A 16,627-nucleotide genomic window follows, 5' to 3' on the forward strand; every position below is an offset into this window, starting at 1 on the left:
CAGGCGTTTTTGTTGCTTTGGAACTACAGGCCAGGAACTCGTCACGGCCACCCGGATCCCTCGCAAAATCATTGGGTGGACATGCTCCTAATCGATCGTTATGAGAGCTATCGATACTGATTTGTGTCGTTGACTGACGTTGCGCCGTTCGTCGTGTGTTTATCGCCGAAGTTCCTGTCAGTGCACGGTGCTGTCACAAGCGTGACTGTAGCGGCACGTGGTAGGATTGCTGAATGAATTGGGAAGGAAACGGTCATGAGCTCCAGGTGTTCACCCCGAAGAACAGGAAACCCACAAAACTCTTGTCAGGGTCCCCGATGTCCGGCTGGGGTTCCAACTGAACACTTCACGTATAGAAGTAGCTTTTTCGAATCAAATTGTATGTTACGTAGACTGAAGGAGCGTGTAGGACGCACGAGAGCAGAAACATGTAGAGCCCACAAAATTTTGTTCAGAAATCGTGAAGGGACGCAGATGGGAGAATGACATTGAAAATAATCTTTAAACAGGTACGGTGAATTGGATTCATTTGGCTCGGGATAGGATCCATTGGCAGGTTCTTGTGAACAGGTCAGTGAAAAGTCGGGCCGAATAAAAAAAAAAAAGGACTTGGAATTTGTTGCCTAGCTGAGCGACTGGGCTCCGTGGAGATGTTAGGGAACTAATTACACAATAATGCAGAAGAAAGGCAAAGCTGTAGGTATGCTTGTAACAGGCCGTGGGGGCCTATTGGGTTGTGAGACAATCGGCTCCCAGACAGCGGTGAGGTCAGCCTTACGCGCCGGCCCCCCTTTACCCCCAAGAAGATTCCGGTGCCCATTTCTGTTAGAGGCCGAGTGGACCCCAGGGCCATAGTGCGGCTGGAAGGTTAGGTCAATTGAAAATTCCAATGGCATTAGGGAATCGAACCCGCGACCTTCGGGCTTGTAGCATAGTACTGCATACTGAAACAAAGTATCTTCGTGTATGACGAGCCTTGTGGTTTGCTCCGTGTCCACAGTCTCTTGTTCAGTTCATCAGAGCTGAATCGTTATTTAGGTCTGGGCACGTGGCACTCCCGTGAGTTCTGATCCGTGGTGCCGCATGGAATACGAGTGGTTATAATATTAAAATGGTTCTCGGAGTGGTAACACGTCTGGCCGACCGTGTTATCTATACCGACGTTGGGTTTTCATCATTTCCTTCCCAACCCCTTCCGATTGGCCTGGACAATCATCATACATTTCACACTATGGCAACGCGCCCAATTCGTGTCCCGAGTTCCTCGATTTGAATCTCGGAAAGGGATACGTAATACGCAGTGATAGTACGGTGCACAGGAGCACAGCAGAAACCTTGCAAATGATTCGTCGTCGTGAAACGACGCTTGGTGTTTCTGTAGATAGACCCGCATGACGCTGAGCGAAAGCGTGACCGTGGCCTCGCGCGCAGCCCGCCGCTCGTCTCCGTGGCTACCAGCGGATGTCATGGCAACATGGGATGGCATGGATCACCTTTGCCATTTCATTATCTCGCTGTTATGTCCAATTACAGAACATTAAGCCTTGTTACTGATGTGGAATGTTTTGATGAACATGGCGTCGGATATTTTGTTTGTTTGCTCTTTGTAATGGCCGTGTGCCCTCTACATAGGCACACCGAGAAACTCGGCGATTTATGCTAGTCCCTTGGTGCTGTAGGGCAGTTGCTCATGCTAGTCCCTTGGTGCTGTAGGGTAGTTGCTCTTTGTAATGGCGGTGTGCCCTCTACATAGGCACACCGAGAAACTCGGCGATTTATGCTAGTCCCTTGGTGCTGTAGGGCAGTTGCTCATGCTAGTCCCTTGGTGCTGTAGGGTAGTTGCTCTTTGTAATGGCGGTGTGCCCTCTACATAGGCACACCGAGAAACTCGGCGATTTATGCTAGTCCCTTGGTGTTGTAGGGCAGTTGCTCATGCTAGTCCCTTGGTGCTGTAGGGTAGTTGCTCTNGAAATGTGAGAAGGTACGATGGGCTGGACGTGTGGTTAGGAGGGAGAGACCAGAAATACACGTGGAATTTTTTGCGAATCTCCTATAAGCCGATCACAGTGGTCACGCGGTCGAAGGTATAAATTGTCCTCGCCCATTCGAACCTTAGGTCGTGGGTTCGGATCCCACTCGAGACATTGATGTCTCTGCGTTTATTCTGTTTGTGCTGTCCTGTGTGCAGGTAGCGGCCTTGCGACGGGCTGATCCCCCGTTCAAGAAGCCCTACCGACCGTGTACAGGATTACGAAACCGAGAAATAGAGCAGGTCCCAACATGGCCGTGGAGTCGTTGTTGAAAGAATTAATGGACGAACCTCTTGTAAAACGTTTACTTTGAGAGCCCAGACGGAGGCGGGAAGATATTAAGATGGATTTTAGAAGGATGGTGCGTGGAGTTGAGAAGTCTCAGGACCGAATGCAGTGGCTTGCTGTGCAACTAGCGGTGTTGAGTCTTTGGTTTCTGCTACCAGAGATTTAGGTAATAGCAAGATGGGTCGTGCGGTAATAAGTTGTGACGATGGGAGATGGATTCAACTGGCTCAGGATTGTGCTTCGACATTAGCGACCTTATACGACAGGTTCGCCGATCACAGTGGCCGTGCTGTCTAAGGCTGAAACACTGGAATCGTGGGTTCGAATCCCACTTGAGGGATGGTTGTCTGTATTGTGTGCGTTTATTCTGTGTCTGTTGAGTTCTGTTTGCGACTTTAAGCGCTAGGATCATCTCGCGCCATGATATATATCAAGTTCTGCAGTAATTTTGAGAGAAACGATTCTCTTTTATTACTGTGACTTAATGAAAGTCATGGGTTTCGTCATGGCGTTGCTGCCAGGGCCACAGACCCACACGAGGGCTGTCGCCTTCTGCTTGCGAGCCACATAAAACATGCCAGATCTGTGTTTCTGTTCCAGATGATTGGACTGAGTGACTGTACGTGGAGGTTTTGCGCCATGTTGGATAGTCAGTCCGTTTCTTAGCAGCGGGCGTCAAGCCGTCACAGAGGCAACATCTCCGTCATTCAGAATTAGTGCTGCTTCACCGCCACTCACCCTCGTCGCATTGGTAGCCGAGGGAGACGAGACAGGGCTCACATCAAGAGTTTTGGGTGAGCGCATGCGTACTGCTTCACTGCACTTTTCGTGTGTTTCATTTTGAAGGCGTCTTTCAAATTGAGGAATTCTGGCGTCAGTCAACTTCCCACCTTTAATGCAGGATTTTGATGAAATTTCAACGTGATTAATATACAGGGCGTTTCATTCTGTTACCGCGTGCTGGGGACCGAGTTCTGGCGGATAAGGGAATCTCATCCCACCGCAGTGCGTCTGAACTAGTCGCCTTGTGCCCACTTGTATTACTGAAAACAGCGCCTTGCTTTGCTGTGTTTGCTTGGAAAGACCATATGCTCACTGACGCATTGGTCCCACAAATTCTCACGGGCGATATAGGTGTCCCCCGTGCTGAGAATTCGTGGGTGCATATTTACGTGTTTCATGATTGTCACAGTAAACAGAGATCACGTCCCTAAACAGCATTAACCGGTTGGGCTTTGTAGCGGAGACGTAATGTGTTTCCTGTGAGGCACGGACTGGGTCTTTACTTGGAGCCCTGTGGGATCACACGTGTCTGTTTTAACGCACTTGTTTGTGTCTGTTGCTTCACAGAATGAACCTGCAGCCTGCCGGAAGTTGTTGAGGCAGAAGAGTCCTGTGATTCCCCGCAACAGAAGGTCTAAATGCATTGACTCTTATATTCGTGGGTAACCTGTTCGCAAACACACTTCTGCAACAGACAAAATCTCGACTCCCTTTTTTGTTTTCTGCTTTTGAAACAAAAAAGGGATAGAGGGGAAAAGACAAGGATAGAAACTGGCAATTGTTGAGAAAAACAAATGAGACGCAATTCTGTCTTCTGCGAAACAAAAGAAAGCATTCAAAGGAAAGAAGACGTTGTTGAAGGAATTGTTACTGTTATATTGTTTTACAGAAGCAAGGAGATTGTTGACTGATACAGCCAGCTTTTCGGAATAGAAAAGAAATATTGTTAAGACAATTCAGAAGGCCTACAGATTGAATGAAATTAAACGGTTTGAAATAAAGGAGAAATACAAAGGCCGTGACTTAACAGATATTTCAACACAGCCAAATAATTTATGGTGTTCTAATTTATTTTTGTAATAGAAAAAATAAGAAATTTGTGAATTGTTGGATATTTGTGGGTACCTGGAAGCAAGTACTTAACAGAGGCAAGCTCAGGGTAAGGAGATAAAGCTGTGATATTAGTTTTAAAAACAAAATGGGTGCGGAAGTGTGGAGCACATGTGGACCGCGAGCCGTTGACGGCAGAGGTGTTAAGCTGAAGACTTTGTAAGGAGCTGTTCGTCCAGGAAGGACCTGTTCATAACTGCACAATGGAAGGGATAGCAGTAACAACGCATAGCCCATTTTTGCTGGAAGCCTTCTCTCCAGAGGTTCTTTGGCTCGTCGTCGTTGGCTTCGCAACGGCATTCGTCTTGGCTTTCGGCATCGGAGCCAACGATGTTGCCAATTCTTTCGGAACATCTGTGGGATCGAAAGTGCTTACTGTGAAGCAGGCCTGCTTCTTGGCAACAGTGTTCGAAATCGCAGGAGCTGTGCTAATTGGTGAGTACAGTCTGTTCTGTGTCGCAACCTGATGGTTCCCGCTCAGGGCGGTTTGTTTGAATCATTTGATGCTGTGTGTGTACTGTCAGAAGTCGCCTGTGTAAAACAATTTCACGTATAGGAACTAATTCTATTTGTAGCATTGAATGTGCGTTCCCCCTCACATTAAGGGAGAGACATAGACTGAGGGTGTTTGAGAACAGGGTGCTGAGGAGAATATTTGGACCGAAGAGGGATGAAGTGACAAGAAGGCGGAGGAAACTGCATAATGAGGGGCTTCATAACTTGTACCAACTCCATGGAGCTGAGTCCTTCTTCAGAAGCCACTAGTTGCTCAGCTACTCAAGAATTTCCCAACTAATTATGGAACCCGCGGGTTTGTTACCCGATTCACAAGAGCCCTCCATTGGTCCCTATCCTGAACCAGATGAATCCAGGCCATATCGCCACATCCAGATCTTTACGGGGGTGAAAGTGTTCAGCGGACGTCCCGCAATCCGACAGTGTGTTTAAGAAAATACCTGTACTCGAAACTGAACTAATTTCGATATGACGAAGTAGTTAAAGCTATCCCTATAACAGGCAGTGGAGTCCTGTAGGCGTGTGAGACGTCGAGGCTCCCACAATTTCTAGACAATCGGCTCACATATGGCGGTGAGGTTGGCAGCCTTACGCCCCGGGCCCCCGCCGCTTACGTCCAGGTACTCACTTCTCTTTGAGGCTGAGTCGACCCAAGGCCATAGTGCGGCTGGGAGGGGAGGTCAATTGAATATTTCAGTGTCGTCTCGTGAAGAAATGACCAAATTGAAACTTTCCCTCCGACAGTACGAGTATATTGGTACTTCTCACATCCATGCTCTGTTTCATGAAGACTACATTCTGAGCCAGATATGCGTCATGCGTTCGTTTTTGTATTTTGTTTATGTTCATTAAATAACATTCAGCTTGCTTTGTACGCACCGTTTGCTGCAGATTCTAATTAGCTTTATCTCTGCTGCAACTCGGCAAACAGCTGACACTGAAATTGCTTGCTAGTGGGGTGGGACTAAGTCCCTTGTACTGCGGCCACTTCTGGCCTATTGTACCAGCCCCAGATGATAGGTGAGGGTGATTGTGGAGCAGTTGGTGGAATGAAGATTGGCAGGAGAAACCGAAGTACTCGGAGAAAACCTGCCTCAGCGCCGCTTTGTCTACCATAAATCCCACTTGACCAGACCCGGGTTCGAACCCGGGCCGCCGCGGCGGGAAGCCAGTGACTAACCGCTTGAGCTATGGTGCGGCCCTGTATGTAACTATCTACACTGCCATTCAGTAGAGTAAAGCCTCCCAGAACCGGTTACTTCATGGAGCTGAGCCCTTCTTGAGAAGTCGCCAGTTGTGCAGCTACTCAACTTAAAGGTTCATTACTGTCACCCCTCCACAGGTCCCTATCCTGAGCCAGATGGATCTAGTCCGCACCACCCCATCCTATCACTGATCTATTTTAATATTGCCTACCCACCTACGACTTGGTCTTCCTAATGGACTCTTTACTTCTGGCTTTCCCACCAATATCCCATATGCATTCCTCATCGCTCCTTTTCATGCTACATGCCCTGCCCACCTCATCCTTCTTGAATTGATCATTCTAATTATACTTGGAGAAGAGTACAAGTTATGAAGCTCCTCATTATGCAGTTTTCTCCAACCTCCTGTCACTTCATCCCTCTTCGGTCCAAATATTCTCCTCAGCACCCTCAGTCCATGTTCCTCCCTTTCAGAGTCATCACTCGTCCAATCATTCTGCGCTGATATTTTAGGTACAAGCAGCCTCCATGACACAACACAGTAGTATACCGGGGGGGGGGGTTCAGTAAGCAGGTCACAGATTGACATAAAGCTTAAAACGTGTGATAGTCGAACCTGAAAAGAAGAACGTTTATTTCTCGAGATATCCTCTACTAACATCGATACACCTGTCCCATCGCTTTACCAGTGCGTGGACGCCTTACGGACTGTTGTCTCGGCCACTTCCTCACCCGGTCGGGCATCATCTGCGGCTTCCGAACGTCATTTAGAGAGTTTCTCGACCCAGTTGTGAACCGCTTCACGCGACAAGCACTTCCCACCATGAACAGCAAGCATTTCTTTATGAATATACTTTGCATTGAGTCCTTTTTCACACACACAAAAAAAGAACCGCGCTCTTCGGCGGTACACTGAAGCATGGTCGGCATTTTGACTACCGAAACCAGCCCCTGAATATGTGCATGCGCGTGTGCTGTCATGAAGCTGGACTGTGCTGCCACCTAGTGATACGCTTAGGTAAGCTATGTAAGCTATGTGTATTTACTGATTCCCTCGTGTACAGGGTACAGGGTGTTTCACTCCTTCCGTTATCAGGTATAAGTGGGGGCCGGCCGTTAGAAGGAGTCTGTCCCAATCCCTGGGCGCCGAAGGAAGTTCCTCTACTAGCGGGTCCAACTGAGTAGGATAATTCCTGCCACGTAATATACCTGATGAAGGAAGCGGATCCAGCTTCCGAAACGTGTGTTTTAAATGTACCCGAGAGGATGGGCAGGGCCCAACGTGTGTATAACGTAGAGGGCTCAAAGTACAGTTCTGCAACAATTTTGTTCGTTGCTTACAGCGCGTTGTGTGCTGTTCTGACACGAATGAGAACATTAACAGCCATTTCCGAGAGTTTGCGAGTGGTCGATACCGCTGAATTCAACTGTCGAAATAACAAAAGAAGGCGACCGCACAATTGAAACAGTAATGGAGTACACTGATGCACATGGAAGGGGGGAAAGCAGGGACAAATGACGGGTTTCGCAGCACTGGCTTGGTCAGAACGTTTCACATCGCAATGGCGCGATTTGTCCCCGGACATATTCGTTTCCGCCCTGATAATGGCACTAGTTAATGCTCGTGTAACATTCGGCAAGTTATAATTCCGCACTTTTGAGAATGTTTTGTTTGTATGTGGTACCGCAGGAGGGGTGAAGCCAGACGTGGAAGCGTTTATCTGCAGCAGTCAGATATTCGTAGTTGTGAACGTTGAACAATGGTAACCGCCTCTGAGTCTGGTTATGTGTACGCGTAGATAAGTGTGGCCGAATGGAGCCATAGAACATGTGCATGCAGGAAGCTGCACTTCTCATGCTTCTCAGTAAATGCTTTCTGTTGCGCAGCTGAACGCTAGTTTGGTTTCATGACACTGGACGAGGTGTCAGTATGGACTCCAAGGTTCGAGCCATTCTATGAGGAACCTGTCACTCGTGCTCAGAATTGCAAATTAAGTTACCCACCAGCTTTCCCGCCCATGCTGTGACTGATGGCTTGTCTGTTGCAGGGTACAAGGTGTCGGACACGATGAGGAAAGGCATCTTGGATGTCTCCCTATATGAGGGAACAGAGAAGGAACTTATGTTAGGCTGCCTGGCCTCTTTGGGTGAGTTCTTCTGGAACAAGTGCCTGTGTTTTCATACTTCTCAGCCGTCACTGAAAGGATTCTGAAAGCGTGTCCTTCATTGCAGTGGGCAGTGCAATATGGCTGATGGTTGCCACTTTCTTCAAGCTGCCAATTTCTGGCACCCACAGTATTGTTGGCGCTACTGTTGGCTTCTCGTTGGTCTGTCGTGGAACTGAAGGCCTCCATTGGACAACCCTAGGGACTATAGGTATGTACTAATAAGGCACTTGCTCCTTTTATGATTTATGGCGTCATCTGTTACAGAGCTGGGAGCTGCAGAGCGCATCTGTGGCGGAACAAGGGGGGATGAGGTGGGCAGTAAGTGTAGCAGGAATGGGAGCTCGCAGAGATGCGTACAGAATGGTCTAAAACAAGATGCTCTATCGCCACTGCCTTTCAACTTTGCTGTAGAATATGAAATTAGGAAGGCCTAGGTGGACCGAAATTAAACGGGACACATCAGCTGTTAGTCCATGCTGATGATGTGAATCTGCTGGATGATAATATACGTAGCATAAAGAAAAAAACACGGACTTTACTTGACGTTAGTAAGGAGGTTGGTCTAGAAGTAAACACAGAGAAAACTAAGTATGTGCTGTTGTCGTCACCAAAATGCAGGGCAAAATCATGACATAAAGATAGGAAACAGATGTTTTGAAAATTGGCACAGTTCAGATATTTTAGAACGACTATAACAAATCAAAACCTGATTGAGGAGGAAATTAAGAGGAGACTGAACTCGGGTAATGCTTGCTGCCATTCAGTCCAGAACCTTTTGTCTTCTCGTCTGCTGTCCAAAAGCACAGAAATTAGAATATACAAAACTGTAATTTTGTCTATGGTTATGTATGGTTGTGAAACTTGGTCCCTGACATTAAGAGAACAGGGTGTTGAGAATATTTGGACCGAAGAGCGATGAAGTGACAGGATGTTGGGGAAAACTGCATAATGTGGAGCTTCATAACTTGTACTCTTCTCCAAGTATAATTAGAATGATCAAGTCAAGGAGGACGAGATGGGCAGGGCATGTAACACAAATGGGGCGAAGAGTACTGCATATAGGATATTGATGGGAAATCCAGAAGGAAAGAGACCACTAGGAAGACGAAGACGTAGGTGGACGAACAATATTAAAATGACTCTTAGAGAGATAGGATGGGGTGGTAGTGACTGGATTGGTCTGGCTGAGGAGGGCTCCTCTGAACAGGGCAATGAACCTTCGGGTTCTGTAAAATGTTGGGAAGTTCTTGAGTAGCTGTACAACTGTCGGCTTCTCAAGAAGGGCGTGAGGGCGTGAAGTGGCGCCCGATAGGGGCAAGGAGACTCAGCTCCTCAGGAAGGGCATGTGATGTGCCCAAGTTATCGCATTGATTGAATAAAAACGTTGCGTTTGAGGGCCGCTGAGCTCCACTGAGGCGCGGTTTTTGTTTCTGGAGCTATGGAATGACGCGCTGTTTTACTTGGACCACAGAAGGCCATGGTAATGAAGGCTAATCCTGCGATCAGTCAGAAGAGCGGTTCGAGACAACAGCTGGTGGAGTCAGATCAGTTAACTTGCTTTACTACCAATGAATGTGGAGGCCAGAGTAGGCTACGGGGCTGTGCGACCGACAAGAGCATGAGGTGTTTTCTCCTCACAGCGTCCAAACCAGCTTTGTGACACACCTGGACTCGAATGGGTGCCGGCGGGGGATGCGTACCCCAGACGTGCTCATGGAGTGCTGCTTAGTTGAGCAAAAGGACAACTTCTGTGTGCGCGCAGTACCATGACGTGGCCAGGACGCCTGTGCCCTTCCCCGACAGGCTACTCCGTGTGCTATGGTATCCACTCTACAGCCGCCACATTTCAATTTTGTAATCCTGCACACAGTCGGTAGGACTCCTGCACAAATAGAGAAGCACACGTAGACGTCCATGCCTCGAGGGAGACTGGAACCCACGACCTCAGTGTTTGAGTGGACGAAGAGAGTTCCCCGACCGGCTCCGGTGTACATACACATGTGAGAAATGCAAACAAAGGATTTTGTTTCCGTAAGGTTGCCTGCAAAAGGCGTGACGTGCGCATATGCACTCCGGTTCGTTATTCGTGGCGGGCGCCCTGCCGTTCGTGTTTCTATCCGTGATAGGCACGGAACTGGCGAACGCGTGAGTACGGGGAGGCCTGTTGTGCGACTGAAAGGCGTTCCATGTAGCCTAGGTCCTGGGTTTGCTGGCTGTAATCGTGGAAATGCCCACGTGATTGGACTTCCGTTTTCTGTCTCGCGTAACCTTCAAGCTAAAAAGGTGAAGCTATCTCTGTAACAGGCCGCGGAGGCCCTTAGGGATGTGAATCGTGAGGTTCCCACGTTTTATAGACAGTCAGCTCACAGATGGCGGTGAGGTTGTGAGCCTTACGGGCAGACCGCCCTTTACCCCCCAGCAGGAAGATTTCTGTCAGGCTGAGTCGACCCCAGGGTCACAGTTCGCCTGGAAGGGTTAAGTCAATGGCAAAGTTCCAATGACCTGCTCGGGAATCGAACTACGACCTTCCGGCTTGTAGCATAGAGCCTCAACCAACTGCGCTACCGCGTGCCCTGTGTTCAAGTTAGACGTCCTTTACGAGGTGAAGAAATCTGCAAACTTTCCCATATACGGTTAAGCCTGGGTGCATTACTTTGGAACGAAGTGGATGGTCCGGAGCTCAATACCAGACAAGAGTAAAATCCGTTTTCGACAAAACCGACATTCCGCGTTGGGCCCCTCTTCTCCCCCCCCCCACACCCAGCGCGCTTACCGTTACGTAGCTGCACAGTTTTGTTTGCGGGGATGGTCTCCAGCCCTTTTATTTTTTTGGGAGGGGGGGTTCCGAAATGTTCGTATTCCCCAGACAGCGACGTTGAATGGAACACGTGCAACCTTTGGGGCCCACGACCGCCACTTGGCGTCAGGGAGGGGGTCTCGCACATTTCTGTCTGGCTGAATTTTGGGGGAGCGTGGAAGTGATCGTGGCCTATTTTAAAGCATGCCGGCATTCTTTGCCTTGACTTGATAGCTCCAGGATGGACAATGGGCCCTTCTGAGATTTCGGCCGACTCCACCCCCCCCTCCCCCCCGCACTGTTCTCACCGCACTCAGGCAGTGAATATGAAGATTACCACTATCTCAGATGTGACGCCATGTAGTCTGGTAAAGAGAAGGTTCCAATTAATCTGCCTCCGTATTCAGATTAGAGGGACTTCTGCTTCGAAGACGAAGTCAGTATCTTTCTCCGAAACGTCGGCACCAGTCTGCCGAACTACACGGCGTTAAGACCCAGACTCAGGCTGTATGTTCTTCCGAAATGTTCGTACTTGTCTACCAAGTTACACTGCGTCACATTCGAGAAGGTGGTAATGTTTCGATTGTTCGCACCCAGACACAGGTTAACTAATTTGGTAAGCTGAAATGTGAGCTATCGGAAAGAGGCCGTGGCCTACTTTATGGTGCCCGCAGACACCCTGACCGTGACTACTGGTTTTGAAGTCTGATAAATTTAGACAGCACCGCCTCCAGACCTGACGGCACAGCGTGGGGCTGAGAGGCGCTTAGCGTGTGCTGTGGCTCCCATGTTGCGTTTTGTAACGAGTCGCGGCGCTTTGTAGTCCGGTACGTCGTTACCAACGTTTCGGAGGAACATGCCGCTTCCATCTTCAGGGCAGGAAGATCGTCGTGGAAGCTTGTGGTACGAACAGGGAGGATGGGACCTGATCAACGGGGCGTATTATACTCATCGTTGGCGTGTTCGTTGTCTGAAGCTGACCGTCACGGAAACTAGAAATTTGGCGACTGTCAGCTTCTCAGGAGAACGCGCAGTGAATTCAGTGCAGCCCACTGATTGAAATGAGTATTTAGGGCGCGTATGGGTTATAGCAGGCCCTTAGCTACTGTGCTTCACCCAGCCTTCCCGCATTTGCAGCTATAACCACTGTCCCGCTGCGCCTTGCCGCGCATGTGCGCGAGCAACCCAGAGGCGCGGTCGGTACGTGACGCACGTCCGCGCGTCACGCGCAAATTGTCCCACCCCCATTGGCCCGTGGCCACGCGAGACACTCGTGCTGAAGCCTCGTGTCTCGTGACGTCATTGCGGCTAGTGGCCAACGGAAGGTACCCCTTCCGCCCCTTCTTGGACAGAGTGTAGGGGCTCTCGTCCACTGGAACCGGAAACATGCGAACACCTGCGATGTGGGATTCGTCCGAAGACGCACGAAAACGACCGAACGATCCGAAGCAGCTAGATCAAATTGGACCGCGTCCATTGGCACGGACACTGTTCGTCAGTTGACGTGTGTAGACTTGCGATCCGCGAAGGATCCAGATTAGTTTGGATTTTCGGACGAACAGCTGCGCTGCTGTGCAGTGAATGTCGAGAGTTAGTTCTCCTGGTTCAAGAAAGGTACTTATGGGACGATAAGGGCGCCATTTTCGAGTTGTTCAGCCAAGTTGGTGTGACCAAAGATACCGCTATCACTCTGCTTTCCATAGGCTCCCATGTCGATACACATGAACATGTAGTTGAAGAACGTACTGCCAGAATATTGTGGGCATTTAATTCGAATATGCTTTCCGTCTATGCCTCCCACACAATTTGGAAATATCCATTTGTAACAGACCAGAACAGTGCTGCTGTGTATTATAGTAATTTCTATCCTTTGTAGAAACGGTGGTTTGTATGTAGTCAATAAAAAGCAAGAACATCGATGTAATATTTTTTTCTCAAATTCTAATCAAATCCTTAACTTAAAGAGGCGTTCTTCAGGTGCAGTAGTTACTTGGAAGTTACTGCACTTCTTCAACTGATGGACTTTGCTTTTTTTTATTGCTAGTGGGGTGGAACTAAGTCCCTTGTACTGCGGCTACTTCTGGTCTATTGTACCAGCCCCAGATGATAGGTGAGGGTGATTGTGGAGCAATTGGTGGAATGAAGATTGGCAGGGGAAACCGAAGTACTAATATGTATTCAAATGTATCTTGCTTCATGCGAAAATAACCAGAATACTGTGACTCGTCCTCTTGTAAATCACTTCATATTTGAGAAAATTCACCAAACTTTTGTCTTTTTGATAAAATTTCACTAATCCAGTCTTTTCTCCTTTTCTGTGCTCGTCGCCTAGCCAGTAAAGGATTATCTAACGCGTGCATATTACATAGATCTTCAGACAGCGCCATGACAGAACGCGAATGGCTTCGGCCGAACACGCAGCCGAAGGACGTGCAGGGAACACACGAATTCGGGCGGATCCCAGTTCGAAGGTTTCGCTTCCGTTGGACGACTGGCGTGGCGAGGCCCCAACAGCTGCTCGTGCGTACCCTGTAAGGCGGGTGACCTGTTTCACAGTGGATATTGTCCCCGTGCTTAATTATGCTGGACGCCAGGAAGACGTATGGAAGGACTGGCGGTATAGCTCCGCGTATTCTTAACGTCAGCATCAGATGCAATCCCCTCTCCTCCGGAAGGTAGATGGGCCCCTCGGACTGGTCCAGGTGCTGTAGAGAAGAGGAAAATGCGTTCTCCTTGCCGGGAATCGAGTCCCGATTCCTTGGCTGTCCAGCTGAATTCGTGAAGTGACCGGGCAACTTGCTCTCAGTTCGGCTCCCTGTTGTGTAGACCCTCTTAATGCGGTACTTACTGCACGCTTCCGAGCCACGTATCTCTGCCTTCACATGCTTTTCGCGAGAATGACGGGCGCGTTGAGCGGCGAATTGTCCCAGTTAGTAGCGGTTTGAGCCCTTCTCAGAATGCAGTCTCGTTAAATTGCATGCCGGAAAATCGGATGATGCTGTCGCTAGTAGAGGCGCTCAGACGTTCCTGTTTCTAAGCAACGCGTTCTGATTGGCTGTTGGGTGCCTTACGTACTGTCTCGAGATCAGCGGCGTCGGAATTTTGTTGTTGCCAGACGGATTTATTGCGCAGGTCCTTGTCAGCGGTCTCGACAGCTGGCATACCCACTGCTGCTTCTGTTGGTGGGAACGTAAAACCCTTAGGTTCTTTTTTGTATGGCTGTGAAACTGTCTCTGACATATAAGCTGAGGGTGCTGAGGGGAACATCTGGACTTCGGGGGTTGGAGAGAACTTCATAACTTGCTCTCCACGCAAGATATTAGTGTCATCAAATGAAATATGTAATGGGCAGGGTGTTGAACGTATGGAGGAGAGGCGATTTTGGAAACCTGATGGGGATAGATAGATAGGAGAACCTAGGCATAGGTGGGAGAATAACATTAACATGAATCTTGAAGAATTAGAGGCTGAGGGTGTGGTGTGGAGACAGGACTGAACCTCTGGATTCCATAGAACGCTGGGAATATCTTGGCTAGATGAGCGCGTGTTAGCTTCTCAAGAAGGACTGGACAGTTCTGTCAGTCGCACTGTGTCCGGCGCCATTATGTTGCGTAGTTCCGGTAGCCGTTCTGACCTTGTGTCTCCTTCATGAAGTTGAATCCGTTGATAGCTGCTCCGGTACTCGATACATTCCCAGCATTTTGTGGAACTCGAAAGTTCAGTACCGTGTTCACAAGAGCCCACCACGGTCCCATCATCAGCCAGATGAATCCAGTCCACACTCATCCCATTTACTTAAGACCCAAATTAATATTGCCCTCTCGTCGAAGCCTTCATACCATTCTCCTTCCCACACGTTTTCTTCAATGTGTGCTGCATGTCCAGTCCATCCCATCCTTGATTTTATCGTCTCAATTTTTGGTGAAGAGTACAAACTGCCAAACCCCTCACTATGCAGTTTTCCCCATACTTCTTTCACTTCGTCCCTCCCCTCGGCACCCCCAGTCTCTGTGTTTTTCCCTAAACGTCAGACCAAGCGCCATGGGCGCCTCCAGTTGTCCCACGCTTCTGATTGATCCGTTTGATGTTCCTGTCAGCATATCTTCCGGCCTGTGTGCCTGTCACTTCACATGCTAGGGGCACGGATGGTGCGCATGTTGTGTGTGACAGCGTCTGGGCCACTGCCCATGAAAGACCAACCCAGCCTGCGACACCAAACTAACATTCCTAGAGACACCTTGTTATGTTCAATTATATTTTTGAATGACAGCGTTTAATATTCGCGAATATTCCGTTTTAAAACGCGGGAAGTACATGTGATGTCTGATTTCAAGCCGTAGTTCGCCGTCATGACGCGGCAACTTCTCGTACCGCAGTGTTGCGCGGGAAGTCTTGGTCCAGTGGTTGGGCGATCACAGTTAATTTGCGTTTCCTCCGCTTTGTTATGTGACATTACATACCGTACTACCAGGGGTGGACGAAACGCAGTGCTCTCTCAGAGATCTGCTGTGGAGAAGTGCGACATTGTTTCGCAACTTTATGTAAGTAGCTGAACTGCACAGCGTCGAATGGTAGGGTGACAGGCGGATTGGAGAGAATTCTGAACCAAGCAATCGTGGCCCAGTCCGAGGTACTGGCATACATGAAAGGACTGAGAAATACCACGGAAAGCTTTGTGAATAGCCGGTTTCCCTGCCAAGATTCGAACAGGACATCTCTAGAATACAAGTCTTAATGCATTATCACTACACCCAGTGCAGTCAGCCTAAGTATGAAAGCACTTGTGTGCTGCCTATGGCATGCTGTTCATGAAGTAGAAGACAAGACACTGGCAGGACAGGACAGGATATGACATGACATGACACAGTATGACATGAAATGGCAGGACAGGACAAGATATGACATGACAGCATAGATAACAGAATCATCATTCCCCCCTCCTCTCATATATCATTAATATTGTATCGTACATATATTCACATTTGCTATTCCTTGAGTTTGTGTTTTGAGTTGCAAAGCCTGTTATTGCAAACAGTGAGATACATGCACAGCCTAAGGGAACAGTGCTTGCAGCTGTGATGTGGCGGCCGGTCTGCTAGACTGCACAGTGCTGTGGCCCAGAAGATGCAATATACAGGGTGTCCCAGGAGGAATGTGCCAAACTCCGGGAGGGTGTTCCTTATGTTATTGTATGCCGATATAACCCAAAACACCTATGTCCAAAGTTGAACGGTTACGGAGATAATGGCCCGAGAAAAGTGTGGTCTTCTGGCGAGTTCACGCACTGTACCTGTCAGCTGGCATGTCTTATGTACGTTTGTCCTTGAGTGTGGTGATGGCAGCTCACATTAGCCCCATACACTCGCATACCAGAACTCGCAGTCAGCAATGTTACGTCAGCGCTTGCCATTCATGTGTCATGTATAGTGCTTGGAAACCTAAGGACAATTATGACATGGCGAGCGAGTATTTTGTAGTTCAATTTAATGGCTTCATGTCACTCACAAGTTAGTTTGATGTTACGTACATTATTAACATTACAGAAACCACATATTCCTGCCAGTTTTAATATGTATTTTGTAATCAACAAGAGTGTAACACCGGTCAAAGTTTCACACTTCTCTGGCCATTATCTCTGTAACCGTTCAACTTTGGACATAGGTGTTTTGGGTTATATCGGCATGCTTCAACATAAGGAACACCCTCCCGAAGTTTTGCACATTCCTCCTG

The 16,627-nt window shown here is 48.6% G+C and overlaps 1 protein-coding gene across 3 annotated transcripts in view; it reads left to right on the plus strand.

The window, feature by feature from the left end:
- The window catches only part of LOC111865448 (sodium-dependent phosphate transporter 1-A), a 71,243-nt gene that overhangs the window by 33,403 nt on the left and 21,213 nt on the right, over positions 1 to 16,627 (plus strand). For all 3 annotated transcript variants that reach the window (XM_023853493.1, XM_023853495.2, XM_023853494.2), the window contains exons 2-5: positions 2,919 to 3,112; positions 3,669 to 4,646; positions 7,981 to 8,079; positions 8,165 to 8,308. In XM_023853493.1, coding sequence (XP_023709261.1) covers positions 4,415 to 4,646; positions 7,981 to 8,079; positions 8,165 to 8,308 — 475 coding nt within the window. In that variant the 5' untranslated portion in view covers positions 2,919 to 3,112; positions 3,669 to 4,414. The remainder of the gene's footprint in view (positions 1 to 2,918; positions 3,113 to 3,668; positions 4,647 to 7,980; positions 8,080 to 8,164; positions 8,309 to 16,627) is intronic.

Source organism: Cryptotermes secundus, unplaced genomic scaffold (assembly GCF_002891405.2).
Source record: "Cryptotermes secundus unplaced genomic scaffold, Csec_1.0 scaffold454, whole genome shotgun sequence".
Lineage (NCBI taxonomy): Eukaryota > Metazoa > Arthropoda > Insecta > Blattodea > Kalotermitidae > Cryptotermes > Cryptotermes secundus.